The 24,574-nt window shown below is 38.0% G+C and overlaps 1 protein-coding gene across 1 annotated transcript in view; it reads right to left on the reverse strand.

The window, feature by feature from the left end:
* The window catches only part of atp10a (ATPase phospholipid transporting 10A), a 57,025-nt gene that overhangs the window by 24,024 nt on the left and 8,427 nt on the right, over positions 1–24,574 (reverse strand). Inside the window, exons 2-7 of the mRNA XM_088598150.1 lie at positions 9,440–9,644; positions 5,848–5,933; positions 2,667–2,773; positions 2,242–2,373; positions 1,707–1,837; positions 971–1,223 (exon numbers count right to left, since the gene is read on the reverse strand). Coding sequence (XP_088454276.1) covers positions 971–1,223; positions 1,707–1,837; positions 2,242–2,373; positions 2,667–2,773; positions 5,848–5,933; positions 9,440–9,644 — 914 coding nt within the window. The remainder of the gene's footprint in view (positions 1–970; positions 1,224–1,706; positions 1,838–2,241; positions 2,374–2,666; positions 2,774–5,847; positions 5,934–9,439; positions 9,645–24,574) is intronic.

Here is a 24,574-nt window from a genome sequence, read left to right on the forward strand (position 1 = left end):
ATTTTAAAAAAAGATATACTATTTATGGTGGAATGCAAGTATCTATTTTCCCATCTACATTGGTAGCATGTGTTAAAAAGCTCATATAAGGCAGGTACTGTAAAAAGTACTGGGGCAGATTTTTCTAAGAAGCCAATAATATTGATAGAAATATGTAGAGCTTCTAGTTTTAAAGCAGATATTTATAGCAAACTCTAAATATGGTCATAGTTTATTCAGGATATTCATGGTTGATTAAACTACAAGCTTCTCTTAAGAAACAGAAAGACTAGCTTTTCTAACAGATGGGACATCCATGTGTTCCCCTATTTAAAATTCAATACATTATGCCACTCTTGCACAATAAAATTCAAGACTGTTTGAAATGTATGACCTACGAAAATGGCACTAGTACAAGATGACAGACAAAAATCCTCGTCAAACATGGTAGTGCTTAAGATTGGGGGAAAAAAAACAAGGGTACAATCTTTAGAAAAGGGCTGAATTCAAGATAGGGCTTGCATAAAATCTTAAGTAGATGGTAAGACATTATGTGCAAATTGCTCCTCGGGGAAAAAACAACAACACATGAAGCATTAAGAAAAGCAATTTAACTTCCTGCAATAAGTGAAATCAAATTTTTCTTCAGGGAAGTTTGCCAAACGTTATGCAAGGAAAGTAAACAAACAAGTAATGAAAAAATTTCTCTAAACGCGACGCAACTGATAAAAATAATACAATTTTTCTCATTGCTAATGCAACTGCTTGTGATGACCACTGAACACAAGCAAATTCCACAGAAATTGCAAAGGAGCAGGATGGTAGACATATGGCCTCAAAGATTGTGTATTTCGCTCCTCCCTATTACTATGTGCATTGCCTGTGTCTTTGTAGCACACTGTCCAAGTCCAGTTCTACCGTACCACCTGAATCATTCTACGTACCACACATAGAAAGTAGAAGAGAGACCAAAACATGATAGGAAGCTCACCATTAGCATCATGAGAATACTCATCTCCCACTACTGTGCATCTCCGGAACACCATCTTGTTCTCTGTAAGAGTGCCAGTTTTGTCTGAGAAGATGTACTGCATTTGCCCTAAGTCCTCAGTGATGTTAAGGGCCCGGCACTGGAGGTGTGAGTCTGTTTCCTCATCATACAAGTCCAAGTCTTGATGAATAAAGTACACTTGGCATATTTTAACAATTTCAATGGACACAAAGAGTGAGATGGGAATCAAGACCTAGAACGACAAAAGCACTTCACTTCAGTTCCATCCTTCACCCTTATTCAATGTAGAAGACAACCGCACTAAATGCACTTACAGATTCTGTGCTAGAGTACATATTGTGCAGATCAGAGACATAAATTGTAACCCTAAGAAGTTATCACCATGTGTCATCAGTTTCTTAGCCCACCCACAACTTTGCTATAAACACTGTTTTTGTTACAAGTTTCTTTCATTATTAAATTTTAAACACTGCCAACACGAAATATTGTGCTGTTACTCTAAGAGCACCAAGGAGCTTAGCATGAAAACCAAATGGCCAGAATTATTACATTTATGTCACAACTTCAGATTTCATTTAAATCTATATACTTTGTGTTTGCATCTGGGAGACCATCTGTATCTGCCTAAATCATGAGATACATTTTAAACAAAGCAACAAGATGAGAGCACTTCTGTTTTAACACTATGGATCCACACACTGTATAGTTGCCGTACCTGAAAAACAATGATCATGGTTAAGAATAAATAGATGGCAGACAAAACAGGAGACAGGTCTGTTCCGTCAGGACTCAAGACATCAAAAACTGGCCGCTTATCCCCATACTGAAACACCCACAGACCGTGACCTAAAAGAAGAAGAATGGAAAAGCTTAAACTCAAAATTTTAGATTAATCTGTACAGTCTATAATCTAGTCAAACATTATAGAACAAAAAAAGCACGAAAATATACCGTCTTCAATTCAACAGTACTCAAAGTTGCAGACCAAAGTCTTTTTATAATTGAGATCATGTTATGCTATAACTTTGTGGCTAAAAATACTGATGATGAAGCAGTAAATCCCAGATCCTAGTCCCAAAGGTGTTTGTGCTAGACTATAATTGCAACTTTTATTTCACTAACATTTCTAGCAGAGGTGAGAGGTCAATTGTCTTAGAAAACAGATTTAAACTAAAATGCATCTGTGTCAAAGGATTTTGGATAATTTTTTAATTTAACTATTAACCATATCTTAAGAATTAGAGACTTACCAATGGCAGAAAACAGACACATAACTACCAGTATGATAACACACCAAAATACATCTATATTCATCTGTCTTTCCAGTTTGCTGCGTTTATAGCGTGGTCCATTGTTATTCAACATAGCTTTAGTTTCATGACCTGCAATGTTAAGACATTTGTAAAAATATTATATGGAACACAGTTTTCTTTACAAAATGAGACCATTACCAAAACACAAAACCACACAATTCCAAGCCAATATGAGTAAGTAAAATTAATAAAAAAAACACTATCATCTTACTACCAATTCTGATCAGCATTCTGAACAGCATCCAAAAACAAGAAAAATATATTGTAATACATCAAGAACTACAGAATTGCTGTTTTTTTACCTTGCACATCAGTCGATTTGTGTCAAGTGTATAAAACATACAGTAAAAGAGAATGCTTACCAGCATAAATGACAATTCCTACTGCCTCCTCTGTGTTTCTAATAGTGCATCCTCGAAGTAAGAGGTTATCTTTGTAAAGCCCATGTCTTTGTCCACTCCTATGAATGCTGTAAAACAGTCATTAACATAAAAACATAATTCCTTATATAGCACTGTTTTGGACACTCCACTCAAAGCATTTCACAGGTAAAGGGGACTCCCCTCCGCCACCACCAATGTGTAGCCCCACCTGATAGTTGTGACGGCAGCCATAGTCCTCCAGTATGCTCACTACACAGGAGTTATCGGTGGGAAGGAGAACAGAAGTAATGAAGCCAATTCATAGATGGAGATTATTAGGAGGCCATGACTGGTAAATTAATGCCAGGACACTGGGGTAACACCCCTTCTTTATTTCCAAGAAAAGCCCTGGAATTTTTAATGACCACAGAGAGCCAGGACCTTGATTTTGCATATCATCGGCAGGAAGGAACCTTTTACAGTTTAGTGTCCCCATCACTACACTGGAGCATAAGGATCCACACAGACCACAGGGCGAGTGCTCCCTACTGGTCCCACTAACAACCCTTCCAGCAGCAACCTTAGCTTTCCCAGGGGGTCTCCCTGGATTTTCCCCATGTGCTCCAGTTTATGGGGGTTTAAGGAAACCAGGATACTGCTGTAAGAGGTCTTAGTGGACCACTGTGTGGTTCACACTTCCCTCTGGACCAGAATTTCCAAAACAATGCCTCAGTATAGTGACTGGGCGCACTGAGCTTTAGGAGATGCTGCCTTTTGGACTGGTCATTCAATATGTCACAACACTTCTTGAAACAGTAGGGGAGGGAACGCCAGTGTCCTGGCTAAACTGCACTCTGGGTGTACCTATCTAAAGCTCCCCTTTCATTCAAAGACTGAAGTCATTCCTCATGGCTCCCCCAGCCTGCCTTGTAGAGGGCTACTGGTGCTGCAGACCCAGGTGTGTGTGGTGGTTCTCCAGGGGGGGTGAAGTGGGTTTCCTCTTTTATATGTAATGCACTTTGAGATCTTTTGGCATGAAAGGTGTTTTATAAATGTAAGGGGCAGCAAAGTGGTGTAATGGTTAGCACTGCTGTCTCGCACCACTGGGGCCTGGGGTTCAGTTCTGGACCTGGGGTGCTGTCTGTGAGGAGTTTGTATGTTCTCCTCATGTTCGTGCAGGCTCTCACCAGGCACTCTGGTGTCCTCCCACAGTCCAAAGGGATACTGGTAGTTTTTCTGTAAAAACTGGCCATGGTGTTAGTGAATGTATGGCTGTGTACAGTATGTCTGTGCCCTTGAAAGACTAACATCCTGCCCAGGGAGCACTCCAACTTGCACCTGTTGCTTGTCGGCATAATTTGTTTCTCCTGCGACTGAACTGGGTTAAGCAGTTAGAAAACGGATAGATGGATAATGTTAATAGCCTGTTAGCAAAAGAGTATTTGTTCAGATTTTTTTCATATTATGTATTTGAAAATCAATTGAGATGATACACGTAACCCCCATAATTAAATTGTGAAAACGGTCAGTTATAAGCCTAATACTGCAGGATCAGCAATTTCTATCATATTGCAAACTACGTAGTGCCATATATACAGTATATGGAATCTTAAACTAAGACCTTTCTTTTCAAAAGCAAGCTTAATCTATCAAATTAGGTGGCTTCCCTTTTAGTGTCACCATTTTAAAAAACTCACTTTTCACCTCAATAGATTCCAAAGTGCCCGTAAGAGCTGATCTTCACAAGCTAAAGATTGTGTAATTTCAGTCTATTTTATAATAATGCTGTTGAATTCTGTCAGATTTGCCTAAGTGACTTGCTTCTAAATAGTGGATAAATAAACAATAAATTAAAAAGACCATTGGAACACTGGATGCTTTGGTTGGAAAGGAACCATATGATCAGAATGTTTAAAAAAACAGAAATGATGAAACCTGATCTTTAGCAAACTCTCATGCACTCGTAAATCAGCTATGGTATTTAGAATTAAGAGGTGCTAGGCAAAAACCTAACTTTTCAAGGCCAGTGCAAAGGAAAACTAAACACCAAGTGCTAAATATACTGAATGGAAGAGCATTAATCTTTGAACAGTCTGCTGTAATCCCATCCCCCCGCCAAGCATTATACCTTTATCTGCTTGTTAGACAGTGTAGTACCAGTAACCGAGACGATTCATTGTGCATCACTTTTAGCTATCCCTTATTTCATCATTTTGACACAAGACTGTTAAACCATGTTTACTAATCTGGGCTGAGCTATTCACTTCAAAGAACCACAGACTGTAACATTTCAGCTATTAGAGATTCATCCGCATGTGCACATGGTTCACAGCCTGCCTAACCATCACATGAAGCACACTTACAGATACAAAGTGATTTTTAAGGCCTGATTAGCTTTGGTGCCACTGCCCATAATGTAATTAAACATGCCTGTGACAATACATTCTGCACGAACCCAGCTCTGTACTCCTCTGTAACTTGGCAACAGAAGGCTAAAACAAGGTGGCAGACATCTGGGTTCCATCAAACCACAATATAAATGTCATAATCATTTGGCCTGTATCAGCTGATTTTGAGCTCCACCAAGCAGCATTGATATGACTTACTAATAGGATTCCCAGAAGCCATTTTTTGTATTAGGAGTCTAATTATACAAAGCTCCTCTCTCCCAGAACAGGATTAGCAGTATTACAGCAGCAGTAGTTTCCTTACCTTCGGGTGTTACTAAGGAGCTGATTGTGTTGGGTGGGTCAAGCCTGATGGTACTATCATGCAGTACAAATTATAAATGCTCTTTATATAATACACAGAGGGGATTTCTCTTGCAGTTGATCTATCCTCAATGCACCTGCTCAGGATACAGAACTATCTAGGTGTACTATACTGGATCAAATAAATTACTTTTTAGGAGCATGATGACATACATGATGCAAATGACATTATTGGCCTTAACCTTTCAGTTTAAATCTCGAATAACAGCATGCCACCTAATGTAACATAAGGGGAAATCTGGGAATCTAGGCTCAAATTCTGCTTAATTTCATGTAGTAATATTCATAACCACTACAAAAATAATGAATTTTTAAGAACACAACTGCCAAGTTTTTATAATATTACAATGAAGTTCAGTCACCTCTCTGACGCAATCGATGTCAATAAGAAATAAACATAAAACACTTACATATATCCACGGAACCTGTTCAGGTCGTTGTTAGGTTTCTCACATTCAATGATACTGTTGTACTTCATGGGGTCAAATTCACAATCCTGCAACCAAAATATTAACAATGTTATACGAGAAGTTGCTTGAGTAAAATTCTTTCGTGACAGAGACCCATAGGAAAACTCCTGGACTTGACACCCATTTCTTTTTGCTAAGGGTGTACTTAATCTATGCAAATGAACACACGATTGAGTGCTCTAGATCTCGATGAAGAAACAGACTACAAACGGGATACAGTAATTATTCATCTAGTAGGGGGATGCAAATCAAAAAGGACAACAGAATGTTCAAAGGAATTTAGGACAAAGAAACAAAAAAGGAAAACATATTGGATATTGGTTTGGATAGTGAAAACTAAAGAAAGTTAGACCATATTTAAAGTAGAAAATGCAGCACAGAGACCTCAAATTGTGGTTATAACATTATTTGGAAAATAAACTTTGTATAAATCACAAATGGAGAAATGGACATTCTTAGTTTTAAAGAGAGGACATTATAAAGGCCCTTGACAGAACCAAAACTCGTAAGGTAATCCAAATAGATTGCTTTTTTACACAGCAAAATCTTCAAACAGGAAATGTGAACATCAGAGAAAGTGGAAGTGAACTGAAAATAAAAGGCACATCTTTACACAGAGAGCTCTGGATTGCTAACTCTCCAATACCTGCATGAAATCCTCAAAGCAAAAAAATAAGTTCTGCAACAAGCTGCCCTATCACGTTACATTCCCTGGGATCCTGAGAATATGCAGCTTACTGATCCAAGGATAACACCCTTGGATCAATAAGCTTCTAGCTACCAAATGCACAAATATGGACTGAAATGTTACAAATGAGAGGAAGCCATGCATGAGCTGTTAAGATGGGTTGAAACCAATAAAATGGCACATTTTATTTTATTAAGCACTTGGTAGAATTTATGATTTGCAGGTGCACTGAAATTTTTATTTGAGGTCTGTAGCTGCCTCGCCTAATAATTCAACCCAAGTGACTGGCTGTGAGGTGCTCCCCATACAAACTGACTTTTGTGTGGTAGTTTATGCTTGGACTCTAAAACTGATCTAATCAGTGAAACTGTGGACGATTTTTCAAGATATAATATACTTATGCTTCCTTTATGTTTTTAACTTTTAAATGTACAATAGACATATATATATATAAATGTATAAAGAGTCATTATATTTGAACAATGTACTATGAAGCATTTAATCTGGTTTATGAAAGAGACCATAAAAGAACACTTTTTCTTGGACAACAAAAGTAAATATTGAGCAGTTACATGAAGCTGTGTGCCATGTTCTTCCAGTAATGCAGCTACAGTATACGTAGTGGTCAACAGAGCTGATGCATTACAATACCAGTACTTCTGGTACTTAGTGATACATAACATATTCCCCATGTATATGAAAAGCCACTATTGTTGCAACCTGTTATAATTTTATGTTAAAGCTGTTTTAAGAAGACAAAAGTCACAAAAGCACACTTCACTTTTTATTTTTTTCATTTAATAAATCTAATTTTATGGATGAACAATAAGCCTCAAGTGCTTTTCCAAGCCCAATCTGTTAAATGTGATTTTAAGAGTAGATGAAGACTTCAGCCCTGCCCTGTGGAACTGGCATGTAGTCTAGAGTGACTCAGAAAAGGCTACAGAAACTGCATAGCATAGAGATGCAGAGAAATGGGAGATATAAGTTTAACTAATGAACTCTACAACTTACAATGAGGAGGTATGTGACAGTCAGCTCCAGGCAGATGTAACTTCACACCTTTCATTATGAAATTCTTTTTCATTTATCATGTTTTGTTTACACTTCTCAACTTTAGAAGAAAATATTTAAAGACCTAATTTGGGCTGAACATGGTTACTTACAGAACAATTAGAGTTAAGCTAAATGAGCACAGTCACTGGTCTAGTACGTGTTTGGTTTTTTATGCACACACATTTCTGTGCTCTTTACAAGCTTAAAAGAAGAGGTGGTTCTGGAAAGTGAAAGATCAAATTCACCCAAGTTCAAAGGGTCCCTTAAAACCTTCTTCCTCTTCTATCGTATATAGTACATAACACCCTACAGAGCACACAGCCTCACTAATAAACCCCACTGTAGCAGGCTTGTTCTAAATTTCAGACCGTGCCAGCCTGAAGTAACACTTGGGTGATCTGTCTTGGAGCTACCCAGTATCTTGCACTAAGTAAAGCTGAGCTAGCTGAGCACATAAAGAAAATAAATAGCATCATAAACTTATGCCTGAACTCAACAGGAAGCTTAGACTTTTACACTATATTCCCCATAAGAACATAAGCAGGAGAAGGACATTTGGTACAACTAGTGTGATTGGTTGACAGTGACCAAGGGACCCAAGGATCTCTCTCGTACAGTATAACTCTTGACAAACGCCAGGGTATCAGCTTCAACATGGCTCTTGCTTGCTCCCGATCCCCACAACCCTTTGTGTGAAAAATGCCTCCAGTTCGCAGTTTCAAATACACTTTTCTGCAGTACGGTACTACAAGGCAAAGCTGATGTCCTAAGGCACTGAACCACAGGATGAGAAGACATTTAAAGAAGCATTTCAATTATTTCGAATGGTAATTATGCATCATTAACTGCAAATCATTATGAATATAACCATCGAAGAGGTCTCCTTGAGGAAAGAATGTACCACAAAACCAGAAGTGAATTTCTGGTAAAATTAGGTCTCCAATTACTAATTAACACGAGTCATTTTTAAGAATGAGTGGATACTTTTTAAGTGGGCTCCCAAACCTTTCCAATTTTTTTTCTTTTCCAGAAAATGACTATATAGAGCTTAGGAAACACTGCTTCCTAATACATCAGGAATCCTTCATTTACAATACATTATGATCACACTTAAATAATGCGAAGTGACAAACTTTCTTATAGTAATTTTTTCCCTTGTAAACTTTAAGAAAAATAGAGATACATGTTTTGGAACGTCACTGATGATTGAAACTGAATTTCGTCCAGGAAAAGGAAGTAAGAAAGAATGGCACAAAAGTGAGACTACATGTGGAAAGCAAAACCGTGCTGAAATGTTGTTCATAAACTGATCATTTTTTCCAGCAACACTTTTTTTTAACTGAGGTTTGGCTCAATCAGCAATGGATGAGAAAAGCAACTACAGTACAGCCTATACACAACAGATAGCACTTAGCCAAGACCATAACGAAGCCGAAATCAACAACTTGTTTTCAGATTCATAATGAAGGAGATGTTTCATAGAGCCATAACACACTTAATAACCACAACTAACTCTGTTCTGTAACTAGACCTGAATGAATGATTACACTATACACTTAAAACTGTCCGATTATTGCTAGAAATGCATAAAAAAGCAAAACAAACATTTTTAAACCATGAAATACAACTGAATGTAGTTATAGGGATGTTTGTCTGAAAATCTAATGTATGTCATACCGGGACTTTGGGGAATAATGCTGTTTCTATAATGGTACAATTATGGTGAAAGTCACAGGCTGGTGAGGAAGGTAGGTGCTACAGAGTACAAGCTAGTAAACCACATCTTACCAGGTCTATGAAACTCCTGACCACCTGCCTTTGTTTGAGGTTGGTCTCTCCATCCAGAGTGGCTGTCTCAATGTGACACAGCCGGTCTGGGTCGCTGGAGGACAACAGTAGGACGTCTGCAGGAATGATCTCATTGCACCGTAGACGGATGAAATCTCCAACTTGGATTTCCTTCCAGTACTTCTCCACATATTTTCTTTCGTTTCTATGGAGAAAGAAGCAAACATTTTTTTTTTTCATTATCATGACCTGTTTTTAATAATGAATGTTCTGCATCAGTAAATATGTTTTTGCCACAGATACATTACAAACAGCAGTGTGCCAAAGAACTTGAAATCATGCCCTGCGTACAACCAGGCCCAAGAACCTCCAGATGTACTCAAAACAAGAACAGAGAGGGGTGTGACCTCCAGGGAAGAGCTGAGGAAAGGGCATCCTGACATTATAAGTGTCTGTGTTGCACAGACGGACCTTTTATTTGCTAAGAGACTTGCGTTTACAACACTGATTATCGAGCACTTGGAAAAAAACAATACTATATTATATAATATTATATATATGTTCAGGTGGGTAGCTGCGTCAGCATGCGTAGGCTGCAAAGGAACAAGTAATAGGTTTATTCCATGCTGAAAAAAAGAAGAAAGAGAACACAACGTTTCGGCCATGGAGCCTTCTTCAGGTGTCAAGCCTCACCTGAAGAAGGCTCCACGGCCGAAAAGTTGTGTTCTCTTTCTTCTTTTTTTCAGCATGGAATAAACCTATTACATGTTCCAATATTATATATATATTTTTAAAGAAAAAATGCATGAACATTCACAACTATTTGGGGGGGGAGGGGGTGGGAGAGGATTATTACACTTTTTAACTCTTAATGGCCTGCTGGGACTGGAATGACTTCATTCGTCCTATAACAGTACAGGAACACGTTCACTGAAGCACTTCTTACTATTTTTCACCTTCGTGTACAGCTTTACCTTCCTGCTGATTGTGCCAGGAAGCTGAAACCTCCCTGGCTTTTGCATTCATACGTTTCAGACCACTAACAGACTTTGTTCTGTATCCTGTATAATTCACGGAACACTTGCTCTTTTAAAACATACAGTACATCTGAAGAGGTATACAGAAATCCACACTCTGCATGTTAATGTCAACCCTCCCTCAGGTCAAAATAAACCAGGTTAGGAAAACAGTATGTAATAACTCATGTAAAAATAATTTCAATTATAACTTCAATATGAAGAAGTTTCCATAATGCTGTGATTACCATGGCTGGGCAAGGTCTCCAGATCAATTAGGTGATCTACTAACTAGCTAATAATATGCTGAATATAGACTCCTCTTGTTCATAACCTTTTGTATTGTATGTTCCTATGTCATAGCCTGGGACTACTGCAACACAAAAGCTTTTTATTACCAAAGAACAGACTGAGAATCAATTAAAAGGAAGTGCTTTGGACATGCTACACTACGATATATCCCAATGCCCCGTTTCGTATTCTAACTGCTTATCAAAAAGAAAAATAAACTGATAAAATTAAGATACTGATGAAATTCAGTAATCTGTCCAACTGTTTAAATCAAAACAAGTCACCCTGTGTGAATGCTTAAAAAATAACACCACCTAGTATAACATCACCTACAGTGTTAAGTTATTTCTTATTAAGGTACAATTTTGTTCAGCACCATGACACACTAAGCAGAAACTGAAAGGCTAACAAGCAGGATTTCCCCATGTATAACTGCATCAAAAGGAACTCCACAACGTCTTCAGTCACATGCTTATCATGCCCATCTGGGAATGTATTTTCCCAGGGAAGGAATTCCCTATCTGGGAATGAATTTTAAGGTTCAGTCAAATCTACTTGAGCAGCATCTGCAAACATCAGCATAAGGGGGTCCTAAACGGGCACTCTCCATACCAAATAACAGTAGGTTTAAGACTATTATCTTTTACAACATTGTGTTACAGCACAATTCTAGCCCCCCTCTCCAATTTTCAAAATATTTATTTGTAACACTTTCTTTAGGCTCTACAATTTCCCCAAAACCCAAAAATAGGTTCCTTAAATCTAAGCAATCTTAATGCTGCAACATTGTAACAATACAAACAAAAGAGGTAGTGTTGAAAACATGTATAACATGTACTGAGTGCATAAAGATCTGTCCGTTCCACTTCACTGCAATTCCAGAGATTAATGTCTGTACATTGCTGTCACAATGGCCTTCTCTTTGCTAAATTAACTTTATGACCATTAATACGTCTGATGTTACCGAGGTAGACAGTAGCACTCCCCCCAAAATGCGTCTAGCAAATCTCTATGAAATGTGTTACTGTATCTAAACACTGTGCAGTGTACTCAGGAACCTTGCTAGAAGACGATCAAAACCATTTAAGAGATGAATGTTGCATCATCCGTTGGCTCAATGTGCATAGTTAAAGAATGTTAAATACATTTTATTCATTTATCTTTTTCTAACCGCTTCATCCAATACAGGGAGCAAGAGCCAATCCCAGCAACAAATGTGCATAAAGTCTGATCCACCCAGTCTATCGTAGGGCACACACGCATTCACAAGAGGGCCAGTTTTCCCAGTTATCCTACTAGTATGTCTGTCTTTACCTTGTGGAAAGAACCCAGAGCACCCAAAGGAAACCCACATGAATGAAGGGAGAACATACAAACTCCACGCCGATAACACCTCAGGGCCAGAACTGAACTCTGGGCCCCAGCACTGCGACACAGCAACGCTAACCACTGTGCCACTACGCTGCCTACATCCGTACGGAGTGACATATGTCATTAAAAATATTTCATTCAGTTATAAATGAACGTGTGGAACAGAACCTCTACAGATTCTTTTTGCTCCTGCTGCTGCCTGCTAGGATTTACTTCATAAAATATTTCATATCCTTCTCTACTCTCTGAAGAAAATTCTATTCCAAAATGGTAGGAATGCCATACTTTGTGCAATAGAAAGCAGTTTTGCGCCGTTGAAAGATGGGAGGGCATTTCAGGTGATACCAGTCTACGCAAGAAAAAATGCAAATTATCAACAGAATAAATCGTTGAAGTAACTTGCACGATGAACAGAAGATGGTCTTAGATTCTCAGCCTGTCAAAAAAAATAACTGAATTAGATTACACAAATTATGACAGTATGATACTTCCAGTGCATTTTTTTTCTGCAAACACGATCACTGCAGGAAACCATATTAAAAAAAAAAGATGCGCAGCCACTACATGTGGCTGATTTTTCTAAAAACAGCATTTAACAATTTGCAGGAAAAATTAGCCTACCACAACAAGGCTATAATGAGTCATACCATCCGCATTATTAACAATTTGAGTTGTAGTAAATCATTACATTTTCTTTTGATATCTACCCAGGCCAGAATGGTTGAATTCTCATTTTGGCTTACTGAAAACTCCTTTCTTAACTTCAGCACAGGGAGGAAGAACACGTGCTTGTTTTTCTAGGACATACAATTGAGATAAAATAATTTTCTGACACTCCTGAACCCCACCATAACAGTTGGTATCAAATGAAAGAGCCATATAGCTAAGTGACAAGGTCATAACAAACAAGGCTTCTAACACACAAGGAGTCTTGTTGCTGAGTGGCCAACTGGAGGCTCTTATGGTCGACTCAAGCTCATCTCCTATAACCATGACAATACTCAGCCAATGGTGCACAGCAGTCAGGGGACACTCAGTCACAGCTGGCTAATATCCCAGTCCAGACATGGATCTGTGATAAGATTCTAAGGCTTAGCCTGCAGTCGAAATGATTCCCTTCACTGGTTCATTTACTGGGGAGACCTCCATGATTAAGGTTTCTAATACTTGATTCCACTGCAGTAAAAGGAGCTTTTTGTTTTTTAAAAAAAAAAATAACAAGCGGTGTTGTGTGAGATTAATGCAAATCCTCCCCATCCCCCAATATATCTTAACTTTTGGGAATTCACAAAAAAAACAAAAGTTGTGCTTACAGTAAGGGCAAGCTTCAATAAAGACCATCAGTGTTATTTATACGGAAAAAACCAACAACCTGGGCACATGAAACCAGGCCAAGTTATTTCAAAGAAGCCTTCTGTTGTTTATCATGCCTGGACTTCATTCTTGGTGATTAAATCCTTAAAGGAAACCACTGCTATTCGCAGCTAATTTGTGCTGAAAGTCAGTACTTTTTGGGTGACTAAACCCCAATCACTATTTACTCTACGCCAAAGATTTAGACAAAAATTCTACGGTTTGTTGTAGCATTCACTCAACTAGCAGATGCACCAATCGAAGAGCAACAGGCAGAGAAGCCTTAGTCAGAAAATCTTGAAATTGTACAGGTAGCACACTAAAACCAATCAATGTAGGTGGGGAACTTTAATGCAATTCTGCTTTACCTTTTCCACTAAAGCAAAACCAAAAATAGTAAAGCATGGATATTTAATTATCTGCTCTAATTTCAGAAAGAAGAGAGTACAGGATTTAAAATTATAAAGCCGATATGAACCTACAATTATATCAGTAGAGTCTACGGAATGTACAGTATACAGGAAAAAAACAGAGCATCTACCACACCATAAGAAATTACAGTTTGTGGTTTCTGTGGTTATTCATTAACCATGTATTTAGAGATATTCGGACACTGGGTTGTTTGTAAAATATTTCCTTAGATTTAACTCATTGAACTAGCATTAGTCTATTTATGCAAGAAGAAGCCAGAGAAAGCTTTCTTTTTATTCAAGCAAGACAAACATGAGTACAGGCTCAGTGTGAGTGAGTGGCAGATTCTAGGATATCTTATGAACTGACAAGCTGTCCACTGTGAAACAAGAACACTTTAAAAAACAGCACTTTTCTATTTATAACTTCCATAGGCGAAGGCTGAAATGCTTTGTTACAGTATTCAAAGAAGTCAAGTCAAAAGTAAAAAAACTTTAAAACCGCAAAAGGTGACTAGAAGTAAAGTCATTCAATCAAAAAATGTCAGTTTTTGGCCTCCGCTTTTTATTTAAAAAATCCATAAATGTTTGCACATGATTTGTGGACCTGAATGATCAACCACTCAGGAAACGGGAGAGCTCAAAGTTGAGCCATATTGGATCTAACACCCTTCTTTAAAGTTGGTTTAAACTCTTGTTTACATCTTCTGAAATATTTCTGTTGTTCCCAACAGTTTATTTTTTCATTAAAATCAAAAGGTATGAAGACAACAGGAAACTGCTTTCGTATGGAATCACCCAAAATTAAACTCATGTTGCTTTTTCTAAGTTCTAAAGAATCTTAATCAAATAACTATAAGCTAATAATAAAACTGCAAACGTTTTTTTTAATGTAGCAAAGGGTCATGTTATTTCAGCAAACCAAACAATGTGCAGACATATTTTAAAGAGTAATCATGTATCCGGCTTACTTGCCAATCGCCTTTGAGGACTTTACTATATATTTTTTACACTTTTTCTACACAGCTTCCCAACATCTCATTCAGATATTACGACTAGAAATTTATGTTTTGTTAAATTTCCTGGGAGATGAAAATGTCATATTTAGATATATGTTCTGGAGGCAACAGTCTCAAAGCAAAACTTCGAACATTAAACGAAATGTCAATTGCAACGAGAAATAATATTTTCCTTATTGTAAATTATTTAGATTTTCACAAATACAGTCCTTAAAGCCTTGAGGTAGTTGGTTTTCCAGGAAGTCTGAAAATAAAAAAAAACAAACCTGCTTTTGACAAGCATCTAGGAGTCAAATGTCCCGCGTGCTGAGGCCTTGAGATATAATGTACAGTGGAATAAAATGTATATTATTACACCCCTTAAACAAATATGTTACAGATCTTTAGTTTATTAATTTGACCTGATTAATACTGTTCCAGAATAATGAACACTGTGTTAGGTTTACAAGGTAATGCAGGAAGACCAAGCAGTTAAAAACATCTTTAGATGTTACTCCAGACAAGAAGGACTTGAACACACTTGATGACAGATTGTTAATAACAGGCGTACAAAGAAAACAGTGAATCCAAACGATCACTGCAGTCTGTGAGCATGTTGTAATCTGTTCCTACAGGTGCTAACATAGACCAATTCCCCACTGCCTTTATGGTCTTCAGAGTAGTTCTGCTCTACACAATGTCTGACATTTGCTACACTGCATTAGAAAAGAGACATTGTTCCTGTGGAAATGAGGGAAACTTAAAAATCTATGCTTAGTTCGTTGGACAGACCAGTGCTGAGGAATTAAATAGAACACTGTCAGAGTACCTCTCTGCTGATACTTACTGTTCACTCACAAATCTGCCATATACCACCACGGCAAGTGATACAGTGCAGTTGAAAACTCTATGCAGATATCCATCTTCGTCAATCCACAAGTCAAGCACAAGGAGAGAGCAGAACAAAGTGACAGCCTGAAATAGACCTGACAGATAGAAAGTTCTGAAATAGATTGATGTGCTACTAGAGAAGACAGAAAACCATAAAGGCTCTTGTTAACAAACCAGCATGTCACGATCTAGGTTTTATTCTAATCAATCCGCAAGAATTAAAGTAAAATGAAGTTCTAGAAGGAGTTAAAAAGTCACTCCATGTATATCATCCTTCTTTTGCCTCCTAAATCTCCTTTATAAAATAACAGTGTCATCCAAAGTTTAAAAAGTTATTAGAAAAAAGCAGAGGCATTGATCAAACTATTACTGTTTCTGAATTATATCACATACATTATTGAAACGTTACAACTTTCCATTGAATAAACACTGCTTCGTTTCCCCCCCGACTATGATATAGGTACTGCATGTTTCGGATGTTGCTTGACCTGGCTATATTAAAACAGTCAAAAGTTTTAAGTACAGGACTTTTTTCAGAAATAAAGATGTGTAGTGTTAACGGGATCTTGTGTGCTTATATTAGAAATGTTTAATGTTTTATATAACACGCTGGTGTGAAAAACAAGACTGCATTAATATATTGGGTGTTCTCTGGAAGCGATCCAGAGAAGACCAACCAGACGCATTCCAGAGCTTAAAGGAATTTCCAACATCGACAGGCTAAAAGAGCTGAACACTACAAGGGGATCTTATCAAAGTATTCAAAATCCTCAAGCGTATTGATAAGTCAATCCAGTCCAGATTTAACCCAATATCAACAGTGAAACCAGAATAAGTAGAAAGTATGGAGAAGTACATTTAAATCTGAGAAAGATAGGCTTTTTTTACACAAATGGCTGTGGGAGAATGGAACAAGTTACCCAGCCATGTTTCGGAAGATGGAAACCTGGTTGCTTTTATTTATTTTTAGTACAGATTTACTTTCATTCACATACTGTCATTTTAATAATGGTGCCTAAGCCTTGGTCCAAATAAGGTAAGATATGCAACGGCACAGAAAAACAAATAGATGTAGATAAATACACAGTGTCGTTTGTTTAAGCACTCAAAAGTTAATAGATGCGAAGGCAGCAGTTCTTGCCTCTGTGGCACAGATGTCTAGATAATATGTGTAGGATTTGATCTTATCTGCCATGTTTGTCATTCTAAATTTACTCTGCAGAAAAAACAGACATTTGTTGTCTGTGACATTTCAGTAATAACTGAAAGACAGGGATGGCCTTGTCAAAAATAGCTATTGTTGCCTTGTGTTGAAACTTTTTATATAGGTTCTAATGCATATTCAATGAGCACTTCTAAATGCCTATTCATGGCCACACTAGAGTGCCCACAGCTCAGGGGTCTTGAGTCATGACTATAAAACCTTCCGGATCACACTTGACTTTAGAGCACCATGGGGAATACAATCTCTGTGACTCCTCTTGGGTGTTCTCTGGAAAATGGCCTTTTTTAACCAGTCAAAACTCATTAACCCTTTGCTTTGACTTCTTGCATCTTCCACATAGAGCACTGCAAGGACCACATCCAGAATACAATGTTTTAAAAAAAATGTAAAGGGAATTGTGGTGCACCAAAACACACATGAAAATTGTATTTTGTATCTTTAGGGGGGAATTATGAGTCACTCATCAGGAGGCTTTTACTGATAAAATAATTGTGACACATCAAGTATTAAGCGTATTCAAGGAGGTGCAAATACCTACTCTTTACTTTTTGTGTAGGTGTTTAAAGTGGTGCAGCACAATCTTTCACATTTTAAAATAAAAAATCATCTAACCTGAGTTTTGGCCTCAAATAAACCAAATATGACCATAGAACCTCCCTGAAATTTGTAGCAAACACTTCAAAATAAGAACAGAAGCTGCAGTGACAGAAAGCTGAACTTGTTATACTGTAATAATGTAATACTTTATGTTATATCAAAAATGCACTTAACCAAAAACAGAACATCTCCCAGACACACAAATACATAAACGCAACCATTTATGAACAGGCCAAGTTTTACCACCTGTAATGTCAGCTACTGTACATAAGCAATGTGCTCTTGTCTTGAAACGTTCATAAAAAAACATAGCCATTTGTAGTTAATATGCAGTTAGACAAATCTGAAACTGAGCGTTTAAGTGACCTAAGCAAAAGTATATGTGGGTGTAACTGGCATATTGATCAGAGGTACTCATTAAGATCCCAGTCCCCAGATTCTAATCAGGACTTCCAGTCCACATCCCCACTACTTGTCTATCTACCTTCAGACAGTATTGGCAAGAAATCACTCATATCAAGGTGTCACTTCAGCAGAAATGAAATTTCTTCTGTCCATTTATAGAAACTGATTAGGGCGTTTGTCATAAGCTCTCCCTTTCATGTATTTGTTGGCGATAATCTTTTGCGTTCTAGTTAATATGGTCTCTGGGAGAGAGGAAAATGACTCATCAGACCACTGGAAAAACTTTTTTCAATAGAACATTCTGTTTAGGTCGTTATTCAGTGTAGTATCCACCCCTTACCAAAGTGGTTTGTAGCATTCGAGACTTTAATGATTGTCTGGAATTCAGTGTGACCAAAGAGAGAATCTCTCTGGGAATTTTACAATGTGCCACCTCCAGCTATAACAGACGCACACAGCGACACACCCCAGAGCGATTTTCTATGATTGGTTGCCTCACTGGTCTGGTGAAAAGCTTCCCAAAACATATGTTGCTTCTCCAGGATTTTCATCTTTGAAAAAAACTAAAAGCAGAAAAAAATAAACAGCATTTGCTGTAGAACAGCCTATTGCAATCCTTTCAAAATGTCAAGTACATTAGGATTGACTAATGCCCTTTTACTTTCAGCACCAGTCTTTTGCTTAACTCCTGCCAAATTAAATAACATCAAGCACTGCAGGAGCTTGAAATAATTTTTTAATTAGATTTTTGAACAATGTTACTCAAAGCTCCATCTCAAAAACAAACAAAGAAAGGAACTCTAAAGTCTCATTTTGCTCTTTTAACACTACCACAGGTGCTTCTTGTCTTTGAATGTTTCTGAACACAGGCCTCCTTCACTGTTCTGAGTGCTCTCTTGCCACACAATATCACACGGAACCTACCTAAAATCAGGCAGCATGCTTGCATGGAACAAAAAGATCACAGAGAACCTTTCAAAGAGCCCAGAGAAGGAGGCTTGTGTTTCTTTCTGTACTGTATATGAGAAACACAACTTAGGTTAAGTTGTCACTCGTAAGACTGGGCTGGACTTGCATTTGTCTCTGGGAATTATGAAGATCACCCAGAATGAAAACCAGTGAGACAGATTACATTTTAATAGTAGGACTGCCCTAAGAAATGGTCTTACCTTTGAAGTGTGAAAGCACAAAAGATACCTTCCCTCAATTTGACACACTTCTGTAGCCATTCATCATGCTAATACAAATTCTCACCAGGCGTAGATATCTACCCCTTCATTTGCTCAAAAATGACTTTGAAATTATACACTTAGTGTGTTAGAGCAAGTTCGAGGTAGCAATTTATCCTTCTCACAATAACAGGTTTGCTTTCTTCATTTCTATGTGTTCTCTGCAATTAAATTCTGCATCCCGTATTTAGATGAATTTTAAAGGAAATGAAATGGTGCATTAAAATCAATGTTTTAGAAGATTTGATATTGTCATGCTTTTTCTATGCTTATTAGTCACACACAGTCCTGATCTTTAAAAGGAAACGACAATGCATGAATTCTAATACCAAGGCACCGTTCATAAAGACCTTATCCTTACCTCTACGTACATACATTTAAACACAGGGCATGATTAGAGGATCAAAGCATGTTTTCCTGACACAAAAAATAATCTGGAAACAAAATTTACTTTACACTCCCCAATTGAAATTCATCATATGATTTCCTTCTAGCTTACAGAGCTATTTTTTCCCACAATATTTCTTTTCATAGCTTAAGAAATTCCATCACTCTGATCCACTATTTTAATTAAAATAAGTTTCATGTTTAAATATATTTGACGTGTTGCATTACTATCCCAAAGACAGTAGCCATATCACCCTGCAGCTCTCAACTGGTTACCCACTGAAGCTCAGCAGGGTTGAGCCTGGTCAGTACCTGGATGAGAGACCTTCTGGGAAAAGCTAAGGAAGTTGCTGCAGGAAGAGGTGTTAGGAGGGCCAGCAGGGGGCGCCCACCCTGTGGTCTGTGTGGGTCCTAATGCCCCGGTATAGTGGTGGGGACACTATACTGTAGTGGGCGCTGTCTTTTAGATGAAACGATAAACCGAAGTCCTGACTCTCAGTGGTCATTAAAGATCCCCGGGCAAGAGTAGGGAGTTTTCCTACCTTTACCGTGGCCTCCAAATTGTCCCCGTGTATGATTAGTTTGACTTGCCCTGCGACGGACTGGCGTCCTGTCCAGTGTGTACCCTGCCTTGCGCTCAAATCACATGACATTACGATCTCAAGAGCTTTGATGAATAATATGGAGAAGAACTACCTTCCTCTATCACAGATTAAATGATATTTAACAGATAAAAAAGAAAAACAATTTTCTGTGCTCATATAAAACAAACTTGAATTGTTTTCTAGACAATTAAAAAAAGGATATAACAAGGACCAGAAGCTTAGTTTATATTCAAATATAAATAAACTTAGGTATAAGACTCTCTACTCACTAAATAACTGTTATAGCAGCACAAACGTATTTAAGTATATTAGACATTACCAACCAACACACTCAATCCTAACAAAGACAGCTCAAGAATTCTACAATGAATAATGCCTCTCTGGACCGATTACATTCCACTTGTGCTCTTTAATTTATAAACTCAAACACATTTAAAAACATTTAGAAATGCTTCACTAAACTGTGGTTTGTTTTCAGTGGATCCTGCCTCTGACAAATATTAAAGAGCTCCTTTCAAGGGATACTTTCAAAAAATTTTACAAGAGGGAAAAAGTCATAAAACAGTATGGCCTTTCTTTTTCAAACATATAATCTATTTGCGTAACCTTCAACATTTGTAGAACACCATATAAACCTGCCCAGCCTTTTCCTATCTGATGTGTCAAAAGGGATTATTTTCTGTTTTACTGGTACCTGATTTTTTTTTGGGAGTGTCCAAACTGAATTTTAAATTCTACTCAAATGTTTTAAAAGAGCACAACTAAAAGTTCACATACTTATGTACTCCACAGGCTGAACGTCCCATGTTTATGAAAAGATAGGAAATTGTATGCCTTTTTGTTTTCTAAATTCTATGTTACTTTTCATGTTTTTCTTGGAGGTAGGTTTCTAAATGGATACACATATTTAGCCAGTCACTAAAGTGCTAAATAAAGAGAACTTGTTCATAAGATGAAGTACTGTATGACAATCAAGAGAATAGGCCTGAAGACCTGAAGAAGGCTCCACAGCCAAAACGTTGTGTTTCCTTTCTTCTCTTTTCAGCATGGAATAAAACCTATGACTTGTTCCTTTGTAGCCTACGCATGCCGACGCAGCTACCCACCTGAACTCATCAAGAGACTAGTCCACCAATCCAATCCATCCATTTTCTAACCAGTTTGTCCACTTTGTGGAAGTGGGAGAGCCAGAGCCGATGTCAGCAAGCAAACGGCTCGAGGAAGGATACACCCTGGATGGGATGCCACTCCATCTGCACAGGGCAGACACATAGACACAAACATGCACACACTCATGCCAAAGGCCACTTTTCCCAGGCGCCAATTAACCAGTATGTTTTTGGACTGTGGGAGGACACTGGAGCACCTGAAGGGTACCTGTGCAAAAACAGGGAGAACATACAAACTCCACGCAGGGTTCACCTCAGGTCTGGAATTGAAGCCAGGACCCCAGAGCTGCATCACAGTGCCAACCCTTAAGAGAACATTACTCTTGCCTAAATATTTCATGTTTTTTATTTCAGTAACACTGAGAGTTGAATTGCTTAAATCATATATACTACAATCTCTCTCCAGGTCACAGTTAAAATCAGATTTTCCATTTCCATTTTGATTGCATTGGTGAAGGTATCTTTATGCATGTCTAAACAAGGCAGCAGAAAACAACCCAATCATGTTTGTTTGCAGCTAGATTAAACACAGACTCTCATCCAGCCATTCCTTGAAGGATCCCAGAGTGAACTTTCAAAAGGCTGTTCGGAAGTGTATGCCAGACACACACAACTGTTTGTGTAAAGAGCTGCCTCCCGTTTGCTTTCCTATACAAGCCAGCTCCAAAACTACACTTGTGGCCTTGAAATACTAAAAAGAGGAGATTGTAAGCATATCTGTTCCTGGCTCAAAACCCTGTAAGACTATAAACAAAGCCAGCCCAATAGTCTACTTCAATTTGTCGGACTCAGTTAAAATCTTTCAAGGTTATGAACTTGAAACAAAGTCCCTCAAAATCTCCAGTATTCTTTCCACAGAAGCACCCATCTGTTCTTAACTTTGAGATGAACAAGATCTGCTTTTTCTATTCCATGTAAAGCACTCCTATGAATGCTGTTATGTTGTTAAGAATCTAGATTAAGATTAACTGGAATTTCCATAATTGTCCAATGCACTTCAGGCACACTATTATAAATATTGCAGTATTAGAACTGCACCCAATCACATGCAGACCTCCACCTTCTCATGTACTGAGATTGTTCAAAACTAAGCACAGCCTTTCATTAACCTGAGTCATGTCATCAAAGCTTTCCCTTCTGAACACCTCTGTATTTACAAGCATTACTTCCTTCTCATCCTCTGTCGCCATTCCATGTTTACTCTAATAGAGACAAGAGACTGAGACTAGAAAGTGTCTAAGAGAAACATTCTCCTTAAATGGAATTTTGTTTTTATGATTATTTCACCAAAACGATTATGTAAACAATACTTTTTTCATTTTTCAGATGCGGCTTACCCAAAAAGGCACACTGACTGAAAAAAAAAAAACTCGTCCCAGATGAGTTTCAGAAGTTTGATTTGTTCGGACAATCAAGCACAGCACAGAACAAGGTTTTAAATTCCATCCCCACGGGGTTCCGGGAAAGAGCCTATCCTGACAAGCAACAGGCGTGAGGCAGGACGCACCCTGGATGGGATGCCAGTCCGTTACAGGGCACACAGATAAGACACAGACACACACACTCATACCAAGGCAAGTTTTCCCAGAAACCATTTAACCTACCGGTATGTCTTTGGCAGGAAACCAGAGAACATGAAAAACAAAACTCCCTGCAGATAGCACCCAGATTCGGAATTGAAGCTGGTGCCCCAACACTGCGAGGTAGCAAAGTTAACCACTGCGCCACTGTGCTGTTGATGGTTTTAAATTCAGCAGCCCTGGAATCAATCAGTCAGAAATACTTAGTCAGGAGCAGAAGTGCTGTATTTAAGACTCTGATTCCCAGTACTGTGAAAATATTACAGTAAACCTTCACTTTAACTGACAAACTCTGGTAAAAGGGGGGTTTGTCCACAAAAGGGAAGTGGATTGCAATCTACAGCCAACACACTAACCATGATATAGAATTTTAAATGCCGTGGCTTTGGCGATTTTGTAAACATCACTATGAACTAGTGAATAAAATAATCTATGGCGAAGCTTTGAGTGCACCCACCGAAGAGGCGGAAATGTACAATAAGAAATAAATGAAACCAGACTGAAGGCATCATATTATCCCAACTGTAAAATGGCAACTAGACTGGTCTCATCTGGCATTTACTCCTGAAAAATTCCAAAGCATCCAAGCACTAGACATGTACCCCAGGGCTGATTCTACCCCAAAGTGTATAGTCAGCACAGAAAGGACCTCTGCATTATGGTGCACAAAACCTAACAGCTTACACTTTTAAACTGACACTGGTAGCTGTCGGCAAGCCACAGAGACAGAGAGTCCTCAAGGATGTAATGAGCAAGCTTCCAGTAGTCTATTACCATTCCTAAAATGATTTGTGTACTCCTGACATATCCGAGTGTGTTTTTTTTAGCTACCTCATTGGCAATTTAATGGATAGCCGGAAAAACCGGACACCCATTCCCACCTATTAGCCTAGTAAAATAACAATGTACTGTACTATAATACAATAAAGAATACTTATATTAACAGTACAATGCAGTAGTGTATTAATACACAGTGAAGTTATGTATTTATATATACAGGAAGCATATACTGTATATATATTCACTGTACAAATCTCATAACTGTTTTTGAGATGGAAAAAATGACTTCTGATTTAATGGACTTTTAGTAATAATGGAGACTTCAACCCAACTATTAGTTTGTTCAGCTGGGGTTTAATATATTTTTAACAACATCGTACATATCCATACACATCTTCGTGTGATGCAAAGAAGCTAATCCATGCTACAGTGTTTTCCAAGCCTGATTGTAACACAGCACATGCAGGTGTACCTGACACGTTTCAAACAAGCTGTGACCTGTTCAGAATGTAGATGCTTAAACTTTAAGCAAAAGTCAAATGCATACTATATCACCTGTTGATGGCAGCACCTGTCGCTTGAAGCCGTTTAGCTTCCTTGTACTGGCTTTGTGTGGATTTCAAAATTAAAAAATACTGAAAATACTAGTGCTCACCTATAAGAGCTTAAACAATATTACTCCTGACTACATTAGTGAACTGTTAACCTCCATGTTGTTTTTTCTTTAGACCCTGGCGTTCCTTTAGGTCCCAAAACAAAACGGTGGGAGGTCATGCTTTCTGTTATTTATAATCACAATACTCTAGCAGCCCAACACAGATCCTGAAC

Source organism: Lepisosteus platostomus, chromosome 2 (genome assembly GCF_059453375.1).
Source record: "Lepisosteus platostomus isolate fLepPlt1 chromosome 2, fLepPlt1.hap1, whole genome shotgun sequence".
In the NCBI taxonomy this organism is placed as follows: domain Eukaryota; kingdom Metazoa; phylum Chordata; class Actinopteri; order Semionotiformes; family Lepisosteidae; genus Lepisosteus; species Lepisosteus platostomus.